This window comes from Chenopodium album, chromosome 18, assembly GCF_948465745.1.
Source record: "Chenopodium album chromosome 18, dcCheAlbu1.1, whole genome shotgun sequence".
NCBI lineage: Eukaryota > Viridiplantae > Streptophyta > Magnoliopsida > Caryophyllales > Amaranthaceae > Chenopodium > Chenopodium album.
Genome location: NC_137851.1, coordinates 38,013,738 through 38,034,086, shown reverse-complemented (window position 1 = coordinate 38,034,086; position 20,349 = coordinate 38,013,738). Strand labels below are relative to the sequence as shown.

At 35.3% G+C, this 20,349-nt stretch overlaps 1 protein-coding gene and 1 long non-coding RNA gene across 2 annotated transcripts; one reads left to right on the top strand and one right to left on the bottom strand.

The window, feature by feature from the left end:
• Positions 1-429: 429 nt before the first annotated feature.
• LOC145590847 (uncharacterized) lies at positions 430-1,423 on the bottom strand. Its single transcript, XR_014102178.1, has 2 exons — positions 1,065-1,423; positions 430-579 (listed from the first exon to the last, which is right to left on the bottom strand). It is a non-coding gene; the product is annotated as an uncharacterized LOC145590847 (long non-coding RNA).
• An 11,507-nt stretch (positions 1,424-12,930) lies between these two features.
• Positions 12,931-19,149, top strand: LOC145590846 (branched-chain-amino-acid aminotransferase 2, chloroplastic-like). Its single transcript, XM_081647233.1, has 10 exons — positions 12,931-13,100; positions 15,684-15,742; positions 16,407-16,593; positions 17,454-17,630; positions 17,749-17,880; positions 17,968-18,066; positions 18,160-18,276; positions 18,398-18,493; positions 18,578-18,690; positions 18,844-19,149. Exons 1-10 carry the CDS (start codon positions 13,029-13,031, stop codon positions 18,956-18,958), a joined length of 1,167 nt encoding a protein of 388 aa, XP_081503359.1. The 5' UTR covers positions 12,931-13,028; the 3' UTR covers positions 18,959-19,149.
• Positions 19,150-20,349: the final 1,200 nt, after the last annotated feature.

Here is a 20,349-nt window from a genome sequence, read left to right as displayed (position 1 = left end):
TAATAACTTTAGGAATAATAATTAATGGGTCCTCCATTTGATCATTGGGCCATATAAAATCATTTTGGGCCCAATTTAGTATTTTGGTCATAACTTCCTCATTATTCATCAGAATTGGGCTTATAATATATCGTAGAAAATATCTTTTCAATCCCCATCCAACTACACTATTATTGGACCCATATCATGGACCAAACTAAATTGGATTGAACATTCTCCATAAATAAAGTACGAAAAGAAATATTTTCAAAAATAGAAAGAAGTATTTTTATTAAAAATCGATGCATCACGAGACTCTTTCGCATTTCACCTCGTTCGATAATCAATGACGTGAAAGGGATTCATAACTGGGTTTGGTTTGGGAGATAAAATCAGGTGTCTACAATCACCAAAAAATAAATATTGAAATTGTCGAAGTCAAATACGAAGTGCCACATTAAAACAAACTTTATTATCCTTTGTATTTAATTAGTTACATCTCAAGTACTTTTGATATAATTCAAATACAAAAACGAAGAACATGAACTAGAAAATGAATCCATGATCTTTAAGAATTTCTTCTCCTTTATATCCGATTATCTGTTGAAATAAACAAAAAAAAAGTTATAAAATGCAAAATAAAAGTTAAAAGTAGATATTTATATAAGAGTCATTACCATAAAAATAAAACATGTTTAACAATAATATATTCAATCATACGTTTGCCGGCAATAAAACAAAACAACTAAACACAAAATTGTAGATCTTCATTATCATTTCAAAACTAATCATCACAAACACAAAAATCATAAATTTAATTCATAAAATCTCACATTAATCGATCGGATGAACTATCAACAAAATAAAAACCAAAAAATAAAAACAGATATGGGAAAAGAAGAACAACAAATAAGACATGAACGGTTAACAATAAACTATAGAAACCCATCGATCCTAAAATCACAACCCTCACAATAACAGATTCAAATGAAAATTGATGCTCATATGAATTCGACAATCAAATCTAATTATAAAGAAATTATTGCTCTTATGAAATTAAAGAGAGGAGAGAGCAGTTGACTTGCTTGATGAAAATTGGGTAGCCATAGTTGTCAAGGAAGAGAGAATTCGATGAGTTTTCTCGTAGTTTCTTGTTGTCTTGCCATTGTTGAAGCTCCAAATTAAGGTTGTTTTGACTGAGAACGAGATGGGTGTTTTGCAAGTAGAGAAGGTGATGGAGATGATATAGTGTTTATTGGAGTTAGGGTTAGAGCAATGGAGAAGCTTTAAACTAGATCTGAGTAGGGAGAGAGGGAGAAAGAAAGAGAAAGAGGAAATTTTTGAAGAGAGGGAAGAGAAGAAGCCATGAACGGCTGTTGGGAGTTAAGAGAAAATATGATGGGCGTTCAATCCGACCCACAAGGAATAGGATTTTGCTATTCTTTTTTTTTTTAAATATGTCAAAATCAAGTAGAACGGTTTACTAAGAAAGGCGTTCTATATAGTAAAGTCACAATTTTAAAAATAATAATAAAAAAAAATCAAATAGAACGGTTAACTTAGATAGGCGTTGTATAAAATCATAGAGATCGCCTATCTAAGTTAACCGTTCTTTATCTTGCGTTTCTTATTCTAGTTTTTGGTGTAGTGAATATACCGGGGGAGGAGGAGGAATGCTCATGTCTCCTCTGGTCAAGGCAGCTTTGAACTTTGCAGCTCGGTAGTTTGCAGCGGTCATCTTCTTTTGAAGCTTATCTTTCAGCTGGCTAGATGCAACACCAGCAAGCAAACATGTTAGTCAGGAAAGCCGGGGAGAAATACATAAAAGTTAGAAACTTTTAAATAGACAAAAAAAAAATCCTACCCCTATCATAGGAATGGCTCAAGCCCACGACACTCAAAAAATGCTCCTTCTTGAAATGTCTATCCTTCAAGATCCACATAATCGGACGCTTATCTTTCGATCCTTTTTCCTTAAAGGATTGCATCCAAATAGCTCCCACGGCCTCATCAACGCTCATAGTAGGGACATTGTAATTCAAACCAACCTTAGGTAGGCTACTATGGTCTCGGGGTACTCTCCAACCCCCCGCATGGAAAATAAAGAGAAATGCATGGCAGAAACCCTTTTGGCTAAAAGGTTTAGTATGTATGGTAAGGTAGATCCCTATCATGAAAAGCATACCACCCATGTCTATCGGCATTACCCGAAATCTCTTGAAGCCTATGGGTGTTCCTAAAATCAATAATAGTACAAGGTATGCCAAGTATACTACAACTGGATATAAAGGCGTTTATTGTTAGCCAAGAGTTGGGAACTGATGAGTGACATTTATGTCACTCTTAGGGTAGGTTTTCTTCGTAGTTTTATACTCGTTTTTAGGTAATAATGCTTGATTTATGTGCTTGTGTGTAAGTTTAGAGAAATGCGTGATTTTAATGGTTTTCATATTATTTTATTCATTTCTCGGCTATTTCTCTCGCTTCTCCGTTTCTTTGACTTGTTTTGTAGGTGTGTCGAGTTTCTCGGGATCCAATTATCGAGGAGGAAGCTCAAGCGCATCCAAGGAAGTCAACGGAGCCAAGTTCGGGAAGCTAAGCAAGCTCGGCCAAGCACAAATAGCCCAAGGCAGCAGCCCTTGCAGCCAGCAGCCAGCAGCCAGCCCCTTAGCAGCCCAGGCCGCCGTGGGCGCGGCCTAGGCCACCGCAGGCGCGACTGCTGCTGCCGCGGGCACGGGATGCTGGTGAGCTCCTAGCCCTCCTCAAGCGGTAGATGCCCAGGATAAGCCAAGGAGAGGGCACGGCCTTGAACCCCGCGGGCGCAACCTCTAGCCTTGCAGGCGCGGATTTCTAAGTCTTTCTCGCGTTTTATTTCATTTTTTCTTAGTTTTTGGGGGATGTATATATTTTGTACAACTTCCTTAAGGAGGGGATCATCTAATTTCCTAGTTTTCTTACATTTTTCTCTTTCATCTAATGAGGATTAGGGTAAGATTAGGAGCTTCTCTCTAGGCTTAGCTTAGGATTAGAGTAGTTTAGAAAGAGAAAGTGAGGGTTTCACCATTGTTGAGCTTGGATCTTGAAGAGGAAGATTGATCATCTTGCTTGTAGACTTTCACCTTCAATCAATGAGAATTTCTAACTCTCTCTCCTCTATTTTCATTGCTTTCTTTTGATTCTTGTTTTATTTGTTAGTATTGCTTGTTAATCATGATGATGCTTGGTTATTTGTTGATTAATCTTGTTATTAGCATGATTAGTGAGTAATTTTCCCATTAAGGGGATGGTTGTGGTGTAGTTGGATCTTGAGCATGTTCTAGGGTTTGGAATTGATTTATTTGTGATTAAAGGCTTTATATGCTTGATATTCTTCAATCTACTTGCAAAATGCATGTTGTTAGTTGATTGGGAGTGAATTATTGTTAGAAGATGCGATAGCAGACCTAGCAAGATTCATTTATATCGATTGTTATTTGATAACACCTCCTAGTATATGGTTCTAACGTGACAACATAGAGGCTATGTTAGGAGAAGCCAATTGACCCCGACAGGTGGCTAGATTGGACCTTACTTCGATATTCAAGCATGTTTAGTTCATAATTAATTCAACTTCCATGCCTTTGTTTATGCTTGAGTGACTGCTATTCCTAAACCATTTCCCTTAGTGTTTTATTTCTTGTTTTAGTGTCCTAGGCTTTAGTTTACTTTCCTTATTCTGGACTAGCTTAGTTGTTGATAGCATTTGGTAGTAGTCAAGCAAACAAAGAAAAATAACATAATTACTACAAGCGAGGCATGATACTTGGAAGTTTTAAAGAAAAGCTAAGTATTCAATACTCACCAAGTGGTCAGAGACGCCAGAAGATTTCCTTGCACCAAGTCGAGTGCACCCGGGGCGAAGTACTCCTACAATGTCAAACATTCAAATGTTAGAAAATTCTCAAAGGATAAAGCCAAGCGGAGGTAAATTCCATATATAAATCTTATACAAAATGACATTTTAAGGATAAGCCAACCATTCGGTCTAACCAAGAAAGGCGGGAAGGTGAAACTCTCAGCCCAATTGCTTAAAGGTCGAGCGGTGGGAATACTGGGCCTTGGATGTAGTCGGGCTAACTTCAAAGCCCTCAACTGCGCTTAACTCTTTCTATGGACACCCAGAAACCCTCTCAGACAAATCAGTCAACCCCTCGACCGACATTGCAGGCCCTCGACGATTCCCTACTCCCTCAGCTTGGCATACTTTCTCGGCCCAACTTAGTCGAACTCGTGGCCTCGCAAGGAATATCCCCTCGGTCTACTCGTGTTATGCGCACTTCAAAACACAAATCCTAAGCTCTCAGCATTTCCTTAGTCCAAAAAGAAAAATTATGTTAACGAAGCAAGCCGCTCACACAACCTAGGTTCAGGCTGGGCCCGCGGCAACAAGGCCCAGCTCTCGGCCAAATCGAGCCCGGCACTCCTAGGCAAACAAAGCCAAGCGCTCGGCCCTCGTACTCCCTCACTATCTCAAGCACCCCCTCAGCCTACTGCTAGACCCTCGGCAAGTAGGCCAAGCCCTATGTATCCGTCGGCCAAGCCGAGCGACCTGCTCGCCTAACAGACCCCTCTGCTCGACACTCCAGGCCCTCGCCCATCCTAGCAGGCCTTCGGCTAACCATTCGGCATTTCAAATAAAAAAAAGGAAGAGAAGAAAAATCGTCTAAGGGTTAAAGCTGAGCGCTAGGCCTAGCATCTCAAGTGAGGATTCTCTCGGCAGGCCCTCGGCGTCTCAACCCTCTCAGCATACGCTGCTACCCCCTCGGCCTCGCTTTGCATCCCTCAACCTTTTGGGTCCTCAGCAACCCTCACCCATGTCGAGCGCCCGGCCTAGCAGCATTCGGCAGATCAAGGCCCTGGGCATAGTTAAGCGCTCGGCCTAGCACACCCCTCGACATAGCCGAGGGCTCGTCCCAGCATATCCCTCGGCCTACCCTCACCTCTCTCAACTAGTCGCACATCTTTCGGCATATTCTCTTCGCCAGACTCACCCTTTAGCAATACATCACACCCAAACGCCTAGTCCGCGCTAGCTACCCCCTCGGCATATGCCGAGCGCTCGGCCACTCAAGGCACACAAGCCCTTGGTAGGTCTTCCCTCCTATCTTCTCCCTCGTCTCGGCCTCACCTACTCAAAAATATCCTCTCGGCACCCGACACATCCCTCAGTCAAGACGAGAGCACTCGGCACTCGCAAACCAACCCGAGCGCACATCACTTCCTCCGGTTTTCTATCCTGCTCCTACCCTTCATCTAGGTCTCACTCCACAACCACAAACAAAATCACTCTCGGGTATGCTTAAGACTAGATATTTCAACTAAGCCTGACAAATCCAACCTAGATTTCGGCTTAGCTATGCTCACATCAAAAATTCAAATTTCATAAAATGTCTACCAGAATTTCAAATACTTAAAATCGAAAAATTGCAAGTACATAAAACATGCTTTCAAATCTATCAAATTCGAATCAAAAGATAGGAAATTTTCACATACCTTTAAAGATTTTGATAAACCTGGATGAACCCAAGAGATATGACTTGAACACTTAAACTCTTAAGAAAATTGGAGAGGATTTTGTAAATTTCTCTAAGGGAAGTATGAAGCAAATGAGAATGAGGTGGGATTCATATATTCAAAGCCAAGGAGAAGTGATCTCCACATAATCCCGATTTAAGTGGGCTAAGATGATACTTGAGCCCAGAATGTCTCTAATGGAAGATCAAGCTTAATTACAAGTTAATTATATAACCATTCAACTATCATCAGTTAACTCTTAATACAAAGCTTAGCCAAAAATCAAGACAGGTCATGCCTTCAACAATATACATAGGGCTCAACCTGAAGAAGATATTCTGAAAAGGGAAAAGCTCTCAGTTGTCTATAAGCCGTTATCCATCATCAAGCTTAGCCCTCGAATAAATTCTCAAAAACTAGTACTTCTAATGCATTGCTTGGGGCTGGTCTTCACCCTTGCAAGTCGCCTTAGGGCTCGTTTAATCCCTCAGGTACGCCTGGGGCTCGTTTTAGCCCTCGGGTACGCCTCAAAACCTCTTCCGATTTACATGACAGCTTCGATTATACTCATTCCTACATCACGCGTGGGGCTAAATGTTTGGGCCAAGTCCATGCGATCTTGCTCCTACATCACGCGTGGGGCTAAATGTTTGGGCCAAGTCCATTGTCCTAGGCCCAATGACCTCAAATTACGAAAATACCCCTCCATGATCCAGCCCATCATTAATGATTGTAAAGTACAAATTTAACCCTAATCTGTCAAACTAAGTACACCCTTGCCACCTGAAAAGTACATCCATAAATAGCTCTCCAATCATTGATGAAAGGGACTTTTTCTGAATTCTCTCTCCTTTCTCTCTCTAGAAAGTACGTTTGCTGTCTTAAGCATCGGAGGGGCTTTCCCGGGTCACACCCCCGGGGCAGCTAACCTTCTCTCTTTTGCAGGCCGAGTTCTCGGAACATCAAGGCAAAGCCCTTAGATATACCCTTGCTAGGTGGAGCCGAAGGACATTTAGACATTTATTGGACTTAATTTCTAGGACATCTTGATACTATTACCCTAACACCTCAAGGAGTATTCTGTTTCCAGAAACAATATGATTTTATTGGTGATTGAATTAAATTGATTTGAATTATGATTTATGAAAAGTATGTTTGGAGGTATTGATTTTAATCTTTGTTTTAAAATGTATTTTTGAAGAATTGATTTTCATATCATGTTTTGAATGGTTTGAATCAAAGAAGTTGGTTTGAAAAGTTAAATGAATTAAATAAGAGGTTTTTCAAAGGAAGAGTTATTGATTTTGAAAAGTTATTCATATGAGATTTATTTTTCAAGTATTTACTAAAAGGTTGATTTTGAAAGCATGTTAAATTAAATAAAAAGTAGTTTTGAGTTAAGCTATTATAAAGGTTGATTTTATTCAAAGAGGAATATTAATAGGACTCATTGAATTATTTATTTAAAAGCTTTACAAGCATAATTATTATATTAATCCTACTATGCGGATTCATTGAAGACTATGGACTTTGTATGACCTAGTTTTTCCTCAAGAATAGCCTTGAAATAGTACGAGACTAGGTTGGAGGGTGTAGGCGTCGTTTGAAGTGCGCCTACATTAAGCATGTGTGAATGTGCTTGGCACTCATAGGAAGTGGGAATTAACGTATACGATTAGGGACAAGTAAAGTAGGGAGCCACCAACAAGTTTTTAAGGAACTTGTAAACCGTTCACGGATCATAAAAGGCAACCACGAATAAAGGGACAACGATAGGCAACAACGATTGACCCGTGAAGGTTACACCCCATTCATAATCCATGAGATTACTCACTCCATATGGTTCAGAACCACAAAAGGAGGATTGGGGATGATGGTCCGAAGTGAGTCATGGAGTCACAATCGCCCGTATTGGCCTCTACTCGATTCTTATAGTGAAAAGTGATTCCTGCGATCTCAAAGGCATTCAAACAAAGATTCAATTCGCTCCAAACTAACATTAGGCTAAATTGGTTGAATATTAATGCAACATATAATTCTAAAATATTGTGATCACTAATTAAACAATAAGATTAAAAAGGAACATAAATCGGTCGTCTAAATTATCTTATTAGGCGCGATTTTCAATTACATATTCCCTTTAAACATGCAATATGGTGATCAATAATAATAATAATAATAATAATAGAATAAACATTAATATTGGAAGCAATTCAATAATAATCCAACAATTAATATATGACAAACATAACAAAAATCGTTAGAAAAATAATAAAAGGAACATGATTCCTTACTTTGAATTTGTTTACTTGCAACTATAAAATAATAAACGTGTTAGTAACTTCAAGGAAAACCAATAAAACAATAATTAAAATTAAATTAAATAGAGTTGATTTGGGGCCAAACCCTCAAATAGTTCTACCTTTCACGCCTTGGCTTAAGGACATAATCTCGGGTAAAGTACGGACTCCTTGGAGTGCTTAAAGGATGTAGTCTTAAGGCTTAGAATATGAGAGAGAGAGAGAGAGAGAGAGAGAGAGAGAGAGAGAAGAGAATGATTTTTGGTGTAGAAGAGAGGAAGAGAGAATGATTTGGTGCCCCAAACTGTAGAAAGGAGGGGGTATTTATAGAGAAAATGAGTAGAGGGAACACACGGAACCCTAAAAAGATAAAACCCTAGTTTTGGAGTGCCGTGATACGGCAGAGGTTGCCGCAACACGGCAAAACTTGTCGTGACACGGTACATAATACCGTGGCGCGGGAAATATCTGCCCTAAAAGATAAAACGCGTGCAGGTACGGACGTGGGAAAAACACGAAAGATTCCCGGTACACAGTGCACCGTGACACTATACAAGATGTCATGATGTGACAGCTCCCACCGTGGCGCGGTAAATGCCACCGTGTCACGGTTAACAATTTTCCTATAATTGCGTCCAAATACATATATGTGTGAGGAAAACGCTGAAAATACACGAAAAAACATCGTGACACGGTGTAGAGTACCGTGTCATGGCAATATGCACCGTGCCACGTCATGTTTTTCCGCGACGCGGCATTTTGGCTGCTGCACGGTAATTCCAGTTTTTTACGCATTTTAATACTACGATAAATTTTGATCCCCAACTCGGAATAAGGCGTATAATATATCATTGGAAAGCTTATCAAGTCTACTTTTCAACCAAATTTGAATCAGGTCAAAATCATTTGTAGATTTTGATATATGGCCGTTTTAGTGAAAGGGTGTCGATTTTGGGCCGAGTTTAGTACTTTGCTCATATCTTCTTCGTTTTAAATAGGAATTGGGCTTATGATATATTGTTGAAATCTTATTGAAAGGCCTATCCATCCAAATAATAATTGGATCAAAATTATAGGGCCACAAAATCAGTTTCTCTCGGTTTTGTGATGTGGACACGAAAAGTGGAAAGTAAGTTATGGTTTAGGGAAATGAGCTAGGAATTGGATTGGTTTATGAAATGTATTGGGAATGAATATGGATTTAAGCACTCCAAAGGTTAAATACTCAACCCGACCAATAATGACGGTGAAAGGTTGTTCCTCATCGGGTTTGGTTTTGGGGAGATATTTTTAGGTGTCTACAGGGGGTGTGCACACTTAGAGAGGAAATTGGGTTTTTGAAAATATTGAGAATTGGCTTTGAATCATGAGTTTTGTAATTATTGAATTAATTATTGGAATTAGTTTTTAAATCACGTTTGCAAATAAATTGAGTTTACATTATCTGCACTTATCATACTTAGCATATTTTGCTAATCCGTATTTCCTACTTGTTTTGGTTCGCATTGTTTACCGTAATGGTAAGCAGTATTGACTATTTTCAAGTGGAGTCATGAATGAGCATATAGGAGTCCTGAGATTGGCTTCACCTAATTTAGGAATGTTGGTTTTGTCTTTATTTTGAGTACTCATAACAATGTTACTATTTTTAGAATTATTAATTTATTAAAAGAAAGTTAAGTTTTCCGCTGCAAGTTTTGTTATGGAATTAAGTATTTTGAGTAGCCTTGTGTAATCACGCGGCGGTTACACTCCTAAGTCTATCTCTACGATATAATTATACGTATTATACTAATATTTTCGTAAAGAGATATTTGGGGGTGATACAAATAATAACTATGAAACTAAATAAGTGCTCTCAAATTGATGTTTAATATAAAGAATTTACTATATTTAATTGAATATGAAACATAATTAAACAATAGTAAAGATGGTTAGAACATTACTTTATTTCTTATTCGTGTTGTGTTCAAATCTTGTAATAAGCATTTTTATTGGCACATATTCCGTTTTAGGAACACTTTTTAATATAGGAAAAATTGCTAAAAATAATCTGAACTTTCACGTATCCGCTTAAATAATCCCAACTTTGGATTATTATTAAATAATCCCAACTTTGGGGTGTATTCGCTCAAAACAGGCCCATGTGATCTGCAACTTGTTAAACAAGTAATTTTTTTTTAAAGTTAATTGACAAGTGTCATCGCGTTAATGGTTGAAAATATATTTAAAAAAAAAACTAAAAAACAAAAAACCCAAACCCAAGCCCCCAACCCACACGACAACCACACAACCACCGGCAACGGGCCTCCCACCGGCCTAACTCAAGTCCCCGGCCTCAGCCTGCTGCAGTCAAACCCCCACCCCCACGCCGGCACTGCCGAAATCGACGTCCATTTCCCTCAAATAGTCAAACCCGTAACCCGCAGCCCTTAAATCACCTCCCCCACCGTATAAAAACCCCCAGCCGCCCCTCCCCCACCATCGGAACCATAGAGCTAGGGTTCCGATGGTGGTGGAGGGGCGGTTGGGGGGTCTTTTAAGCGGTGGGGAAGGTGTTTTGGGATTTTGGGTGGTCGTGGGTGGGATTTCGAAGGGTTTTTGGCTGCGAGATTGGTGGTTTTGAGGGAATAGGAGCTACCGGCGAAGGGAGGGGTTATGGCCGGTGCGTGGGTTAGGAAGGGGGTTTCGGCCGTCGTAGTTAATGTGGGGAAGGTGGTTCATGGGTGGTGGGGAAGGTGGTTCGTAGGTGATGGGTGGTGGCTGGGCAATTTTTTTCTTTTTTTTTTTAATATTTGTAAGTTTTTTAGTTTTTTTAATTTATCAACCAATTACATGGTGACACGTGTCACCTTAACCAATTATAACAGGTTAGTAACCGATTAGGGCCTGTTTTGAGCAAATACACCCCAAAGTTGAGATAATTTAATAATAATCCAAAGTTGAGATTATTTTTAGCAATTTTCCTTTAATATAAGTATAGATATCAAACATCTATTATGGTGCATATACAGTGTGCGTTTCTTAGTTTTTTTTTTAAAATTTTGTAATTTTTTTAACGGGGTCCAAATAAAATGAATAATACTATAGTATAAATGAAGAAAATTCCATATGATTTTCAGATTCATTATGGTGATATACTGATATATTTAGACTAAGGGTCTGTTCACTTCAGCTTAATTTCAGTTCAGCTCCAATCAGTTCAGTTCAGTTAAGCTCTAATCAGTTCAGTTCAGCTCCTAATTTCCTTCTCTCATAAAATATTCATTTCAGTTCAGTTCAGTTAACTTCAGTTCAGTTCAGTTCAGCTCCAATCAGTTCATTTCAGCTTAGTTCAATAAATGTAAACAGACCCTAAAGCCCTGTTCTCATTAGATTATTTTCAGTTTAGTTCAGTTCAGTTCAGCTTTAATAACTTCAGTTCAGTTTAATTCTTAATTTCCTTCTCACATAAAATATTTAGTTTAGTTCACTTCAGCTCTAATAAGTTCACTTCAGTTCAACTCAATTCAGTCAACGAGAACATACCCTAAATCATATTAGTTGTATCTAGAAATAGCTAAAAATTAGTAGCAATTTAACATCACTTTCAAATATTTAGCCGGGCTGCCCGGGTACCTTTGAAAACAAGACATGTTGGAAATTGGCAATACCCAATTAAGCCAATCAGCAATTCGCAATTCATTGTGTTTACGATGCAATAGAAAATCAATAGCTGACGTGCTACATATCTCGTGGAATAAGATTGACGTGGCATCCTTGTCTAGTTGAAAACAAAAGGATTGATATGAATATCTCTGATAATACCAAACTTTCGTATCTAAAATATACGCATGATGAAACTACCAAAGATACCGGATATTAGATATGTGTGAAGCGAAATTTCATCAAATATACGACGTATTATTTTTCCATCACCCTAATATTGCCCTGGTTTTAAATACTTATTCCATTTTTCTATGTATGGAGTTTTAAGAGAAATTGGAGAAAGTAATAAAATATGGAGGCAGTGGGGTTGGTGGAAGAATAAAAAATTATAAAAAACCAAAAGTAGTGGAGAGAATTGAAGAAGAGAGAATATGGAATTAATGTTGTTGGGTCCACTTAGTGAAAGAAATTACTCCCTCCGTCCCCAAAACTTCGACCCTTTTAGCTTAATTTTAGTCCCAAAATGATCGACCCATTTGCATTAAAATATCCACCAATTTACAACTATTTGTGCAAAATTAGCTTTCCCATATAAAATTTTGTTTTTTCATGTATTTTTAATACTTTATCCCTCTACTTTTTTACAAACCCCATGTAAATTTATCTTTCCAATATGTTTTTAGTTTCTTTTTATTAAAGTTTCTTAATAACCGCGAAATCAACACAAAAGGGTCGAAGTTTTGGGGACGGATGGAGTAATTAAATATTGTAAAAGCTTTTCAAATAAGGAAATGGAGCAAGTATATAAAAACGGCTGGAAAAGAAAAGTGGAGCAAGTATTTAAAAATGGAGGGAGTATATATATAGCTAAATATACATGTTTAACCTTAATTAAGATAAAAATAATATTAAAGGTTGGTTCTTATTTATGAAATCTGAATTAATAATCAAATAAAATAATACTTGTATTTCTTTTTATTGAGTTGGTATTTGGAGTAGCGTGATCCATTATATAAATTGATTTTGGATTTCAACTAATCAGAAAGCCATTTACTTTATTTTTAATGTGGTATAAACAAAACTCACACTTGCACCTAACAATCTCCCCTTCAAGTGTAAATTTATAAACTTGGCAAGGCGACACACGCAGACGATACTTAACGCCTTAAGATCAAACAAAACGGTGCCCCTATCATATGGCGTGATAAATATTTTAGATGATTAAGAGCAACTCAACCAAAAAATTAAAATGATAGTTGAAACCTGAGATCGATTTATATACTACCATATGTGTAATAAAAAAAAAAGTAGTGATAAATACGAAGTAGGTTTATTTAAAAAATGAAAAGGAGAGATATGAAGGATGATACTATGATAGGATGTATACAAGTGGTACGAGTACAAAGCAATAAATAGTCGCTCATGTACAACGGTTGGGCTATTAAATTGGCGCACTTTGATCTGTCTTAGTCTTTTGCCCAAAAACACAGAGCCTACCTTACAATCTCTTCAAATATTCAAACTTGCGAGTTTTAACGAAACACAAACATGATGAAGACTACCTTTTCCCTTCGCAAATTCATCCATTCTTCCATACACATCTACAATCTTCCATCAAAGGTTGGTTCTTTTAATTTTTAATTTTTTTTAATTATTAATTTTTCATGGATATTTTCACAGAAATTTAATTTTGATTTATATTCTCCATCTTTTAATTTTTTTATCTGTATTCATCTTAATTGATAGGAGTAGAATTGTAGCCATCTTTTTTTTCTCGTTGATATGTATTGTGTTCTGCAGTAATGTTAATGGTGAATTGAAAAAATTGCAATTCAAATAAAAAAAAAAATAAAAGATTGAACGAACTCAATTCATTTTTAATTTAAGTACTTGTCAATCAATACAATTTCTTAACATGAAAACAAAATTTATGTAACTCGTTAATTAAAAATAATAATAATAATAATAATAATAATAATAATAATAAAAAATAAAAATAAAAAAAATAAAAAAAAAATAAAAAAAAATAAAAAAAAAAACTGTATTGAGGATAGACTGATGATATAGAAAATTTGATTATTAATCATGTGAATATATATATAGGGGAAAAAAACTGCAACACCTTGTGTATTATATTACAGAGTAAACATTACTCCATAGAACAATGTTTTCTTTTGGAGCTAAAAGTTAGTTTTGGTTTAGTATAGTTATGCCAACAAACCAAGTTTTACACTTGTAACATTCTCAAATTAGTAGAAAACAAGAGGGAAAAAAAACAACTAAGCATTCACATTTTGTTAATGATAAATAAAAAATAAATTTAACCCTTCATTCCCCTTTATTGATTTTCAATTTTTTTTTTTTTATCTTTCGTGCATTTGGATTTAGTAGAATACGGAGTAGTAAGTTTTAATCCAATTTTGAATCATACTCCGTATTATTCTTTAAGTATGGGAATTAATTAAAAGTTGGACCAACTGTTAACTATAATCTATAAAGGGTATCGACCTGATTAATATACTTTTGGGAGTAATTGCTGAGTATTACTTTTATTGTGTCATTGTTACATTTACCATTACACCTCTGTCCTAGCCCTTCCAAGAACTAAAAAACCTTCTTGAATTTTACAATAGTGTACGAGTTAGTGATAATGTATGTACCAAACTATTTGGTTAAATTTTCTTACACTATTCATTTTAAAATAATCTTTCTGTAGCTTTGAACGGGTTTATTAAGTTCCCTCAAAAAAAAAAAAAAAAAAAGAGAGAGAACATTTTAATTAAGCGAAAGCGATTTAGCAGTTCCTTAGTACTTAATACTTGATTTGATACACTTGTATAATCATCATAGGGGCTCAATTTATTGAGAATAGTCATGAAATCAAAGTTTCATAAGTTTTACAAATTTCATACATCTGTATTAGTTAAACAAAAGCCAATCTTGTCAATTTTTTGCAAGAACACAAGATGAGTATAATTATTTCATTGTCGACCAATTTAAAAAGAACACTAAAACTTATCGTTACATGTAAAAGAAGAAATAAGTATGGTCTTAATCTTGGCCTTTTATGCTAAAAGATGAGTTCGTGTCAAGTAAGTCCTTTTCTTGGCTTACTTGTCAAAAATTGTAACAACCTCTCCAATATACGTACAACGTTTAATGGGACCAATTTAATGTTGCATACTCTAAAATTGACTAATGTATAAAAGACCAACTTCATAGCCACCTACAACTTTTTAGAGTTTCAGTCCTATGTAATTAATACTCGATTTCTTGTACAAACCCTCGTTTTATTGCGTAAGGTTCACCTAACACATTAAATAGGAAAATTTGACAAACGGAATTTATTTATTTATTTATATATATATTTTGTTTATTAATTGACATGTGAAGTATACCTATTTTATGATCAATTAATATTGTTAATTTAATCACACTCTTTGGTTATTAAGAAGAAGAAAAAACTCAAGCTTCCGTGATTTTTGTGAGAAATAATCAAATTAGAGCTCTATTTGTATACTTTATCCATTCTCTTTTTTAAATACTTTAAGTTAGAACATGTGGTTAAAATTTATAAACTTTGAACCACATAATATAATTTTATGAACTAAAGAAAATAATACCTCTATTATATATGATGTACAACTTTTAAATATTTTATATCTCACAAATAATATCAAAAGTTGCACATAATATTATGTAGAGGTAGTAGAAGAAATATACTCTAACAAAGAAAATTTATGTAATATTAGGCCCTATTTGTTTATTTTATTTTTCATGAAAAATAAGTTAAGATGAATTCTGATACTTAATTTAATAAGCTTATACAATGGTATTAAACTATTATTCTGATACATTTTCATGGTCAAAGCAATCGAATTTTCCCATTAAAAAAAAGGATGTATGTATGAAAACTTATTATTTTTAATCAACCACTTTCTTCATTTTTATTATTTAAACAAAATTGGATCCACATGTGTCTCGAAGTAGATCCAATTGATAATAATTCAACACGTGAACATGGTCTACTGATATCACCGGTTCACCGACACCTAATTACTTTCCCAATATAGTAATAGACTAATAGTAGGTTAGTAGTTGTGAAGTTTGGCCTTGTCAACTTTTCATGACATTAATAAATTACTCCGTAATATACTTTAGCATGTGATAATGACTATCTTATTATCCAATTTATAAATGCAGTTCTTGAAGCTTGAAAATCAACATTTCTACACCTCTCAGGCAGCTTCACCAGCTTACAGGTATAATTAGTATTAAATAAACTGAGTTTGACGAAGTAGAATATATGAATAAAATGTGTAACAAAGTTTAGGTGGAACTTAGAATGTTGATTGCTGAATGTGTAATAGACTAATAGTACTTTTATATCGTATAACATCTATGTTTTGTTGTTTGTTCGGTTAAACCATTAGAAGTTTTTAATTAAAGTTTTACTCTTCGGGGACCTAAACATGGGAAATTTTAGAATCAACTCAAACCACCTCACTTGTTCTCACTTCCCATGAACGTTTTTCTTAATATTAACCAAACAAGAACTTTTCTTATATAATCACCAGAGATTAAGGAATATAAATACGTAGACAAAAAAGGAATATGAGACAGTCTTTGAGAGACGAAGTGCTCTTAGCATACTAGCTTTCATCTACAACTGCCCTGTGATGTGCTTCCTCGAATTTGGGATGAAATATTATCTCTATGGTTTTTATAAAAAAAAAAATAAAAAAAAAAAGTCCTCTGCACCATTTTGGATGCTATTACTCCTTATAAACTAAATTAAGTTCAATGTAACTTGAAAGAATTTCAGCTAGCTTGGCTTTTATTTTGTTTATTGTTCTGCATATTATTCTTCTATTTCTGACCTGACATAATCACTGGATCTTCCTCCCATTTGGATTCTGTTGACAGCCAACTTTGTAGTGACGACGAGTATGCTGATATTGACTGGGACTCTATTGGATTTGGCCTCACACCCACTGATTACATGTATGTGACGAAAACTAGTCAGCAGGATGATGGGTTTACTGAGGGACAACTTAAACGATATGGAAATATTGAATTGAGCCCTTCTGCTGGGGTCTTGAACTATGGACAGGTGAGTCAGTGAGTTATCAATTTTTGTTTAGCAGGCTCAAACTGTAAACATGCATCCTAAAAACGAATCTATAAACAACCTCTATATCCTCTCCAATTTATAATATACAATCCTGTGTGGTTTTTTAAGTTAGTTAAACCTTGCATTAGTTGCATAGGCAGCTAAAGATTATACCAGTACTATGGCTGCAAACGGGTCTGTTATAGCTTGAGTGGTCAACAATTAGCATCATCATTTTGATCCTTAGCAAATTAATTTCTCACATCTCACTGGATATAGCTAAAGATAGCACTTCTGTCAGTTCTGTCAGTATATGATTCTAGATGTATGGAGATTGCTAATGTGACATAAAACATAATTTTTTTCGGACCCCCTAAAATGGCTTAAAGCCTAAGCATCTCAGTTTGTTAATTTACGATGTTTGAATTCTAATTTGTAGTTTCTGTTTTTCATTAAAATTTTCTTGCAATATGCATGCTCGGATTTCTTCTTCTGATATAATTTAAGAATATAAGTAAGAGTTTGATCAACTTAGGAAATGGTTTTAACCTTTCACTCTCAAGAGAACAGCCTAACTAAAGGAGTCTTCTTTTCTATCTTTTAGTACATGTAACGTGCTACAATGGTGGATTACATAGAACTATACAAACCCTAAGCAACCTTTATAGTCTGAAACTTTGAATTTAAACTCTTTTTTTTTTCCTAACAATTTAAAACAGAGCACTGTAATTAGGCATATACAACATGTTAATAGTTCAGTTTACAGAGTTTTGAAAGAACAAATGAAGTATTCTTCGCACTGTGTAAGGCAACTGACATGCAGTAGTGCTTTCATTTTATTTATTTATTTTTTTCCAAAGGGCTTATTTGAAGGAATGAAGGCAATTAGGAGAGAAGATGGGCAAATTGTATTATTTCGCCCTGATGAAAACGCCCTCCGAATGAAAGTAGGTGCTGAAAGAATGTGCATGCCTTCCCCTACGACCACTCAATTCATTGATGCTGTGAAGCAAACTACTCTTGCAAACAAGCGTTGGGTATAAAACTCTTAATTCACCCATCTTCTGAGCTTTCCTTGACTATGTTGATCTTGGATATCAAATATTTCTGTCATTCGAATTCCATTCATAGATTTTATTGTGGTTAATGTAACAGATACCTCCTCCTGGAAAGGGATCCCTCTACATGAGGCCTATGCTCCTAGGAACTGGACCAATCCTCGGGCTGGGTCCTGCTCCTGAATACATGTTTCTCGTCTATGCTTCTCCAGTTCGCAACTATTTTAAAGTAAGTTTCTTTCTGATTTGAACTACATACCAGTAGATGTTATTTACAGAATTTACTAAATTATAGTGGTTTCATCTTTGGTTTCAGGAAGGAAGTGCCCCCTTGAGTTTGTATGTTGAACAAGAATTTGATCGTGCTTCTCGTGGTGGAACTGGTGGAATAAAAACAATCAGCAACTATGGACCTGTAAGCAAATCAGTTTTTATCCTAATAGTCATAAGAGGTTTTCATTTATATTGTACTAGCCTTTTATAAGTGCATGTTTATATCATATATCAGGCTTTGAGACCACTAGTGAGGGCGAAGAGCAAAGGATTCTCTGATGTTCTATACCTCGATTCTGTGGATGGGAAGTACGTTGAGGAAGTCTCCTCTTGTAACATCTTTATGGTTAAGGTAATACTTCTAGAAAACAAGTAGTTTGATCACATTTTCAAGTCATTGAAGATATCGTGAAAGGAAAGAACTTAATGAAGCACGGTTCTTCTAATTGATGATATACTTTTCATACTCTCAGGGAAACACAATCTCAACTCCCCCTATAAAAGGAACTATACTCCCAGGTGTTACACGAAAAAGCATCATTGAAATAGCTCGCGATCTTGGCTACATTGTAAGCCGATCACATCTATTTGGCCTTTTGTAGACTGCTCTTTGTCTAAAATAATGTTATAACTTGCTATAAATATAAAAATAGGTTGAGGAAAGGCCTGTCCCAGTCGAGGAATTGCTTGAAGCTGATGAAGTTTTCGGTACAGGAACTGCTGTGGGTGTTGCCCCTGTGGGCAATATTACACATCATAGTCGAAGGTATGTAATACTGCAAACGATTTGTTTTCCACCTCTATAAGATGAAATCTAATACTACCATTATACCAATGATAATTTCTGAAACAATACAGCTTAGAAAAATTTGATCATGTATGGTACCATGCTAATTGTAAAAGTATTTGACAAATGCAGGGTAGAATACAGGACAGATGATAATTCGGTATCGAAGAAGTTGTTATCAACATACATGGCAGTTCAAAATGGTTTAGTGGAGGACAAGAAGGGTTGGATAGTTGAACTTAGCTAGGGTTAAAGTTTTAGAAAAAATGTATAATTCGAATGTTTTGATTGCTCTTTTAAGTTGATTCATTTTAGGAGTGTATGCAAATTGTAAAACATGCAAAATGATCATGTCATTATGTAAGTGAACTAATGATTAGTGTACTTAATTAAATATGTTGACGACGAAATGCAACTTATTCTCATAAATATTTGCAAAAAAACTAGTGTTCTAGTAGCGGCCTTTTCATTATATTTCTCTGCATTCATAGTCCTCACTCTTACTTTTTATTATTTCATTTCCTCTCATATCACTTTACTTTTGAGTAAACAATTCACCGACTTCTCTAATCTATAATTATAGTTCCCCCAACAAATTTCACTTAATGATGTGCTTCGTATTTTTTAACAAATCCAACTCAAGTGCCTTAAAGCTTCATAGAAGTTAGTTGATGCATTTTATAAAAGCAGTGGGACAGAGCATTTTCATATACTCCGTACTACGTATTAAAGATCAAATTTATACATTGTCAAATTCTGTCTATTTTTCTGAACTAGATTGAGTATTTTGGAACAAAAATTGTGGGCGAAATAAACTTTTATTCGAAAGACCAAGGATGTATAAAAATGATATACAATGCTCTCTCTTTATCTAAACAAGTTAAGAGATACACGCTATGCGTGTACAATATAAGAAATTAGATGAAAAAAAAATAATCGATTCAATAGTGGTTTTATATTTTATGGGGAGTGAGAACAGTTGAATATGTAAATTTATGTGGAAGAGAGGGAGCGGTTATTATTGGGTAGTTATGATAGGATTTTTTTTAGAATAAAATAATTCTGAAATTTTAACTGTAATTGTTAAAAAAAAAAACAAAAAAAAAAAGAAGGTAATTTTGCAACTTGAGAAGGGTAATTTGGGGATAGTGAAATTTATCACTCAAAAGGCCCTTTCACTTTATATATAGGATAATGGTGCAACACTTTGCTCGACCATGTGTCAATATATAACTTTAATCATTAATATCTATAATTTTGTATTAATTTAACTTACAAAAATTTAATATGATGAAAAATACAAGTATATGTTTAGACTTTAGACTAAAAATCCAACGAAAGTTTACATACTTTTGATACTAACATTTGGCTTTAATATACAAGTAAAATTTCAAGTCAAAGTTAATGTGAAGTATATGCATAGTGTTGTATTAAAATTGATACACATATTGAGGTACGGAGGGAGTACTAATTCAAACACAGTCACATCATATTCAAACTTTAATTACCATATATTATAATACAGAGGGAGTACTATATATATGCATTGTGTTATATAAAATTTATTGAAAATTACACGATAAGACGAATCTAACAATATTTAATTTGTTATAAATTAGAGGAAAAGAAAGAATAAAA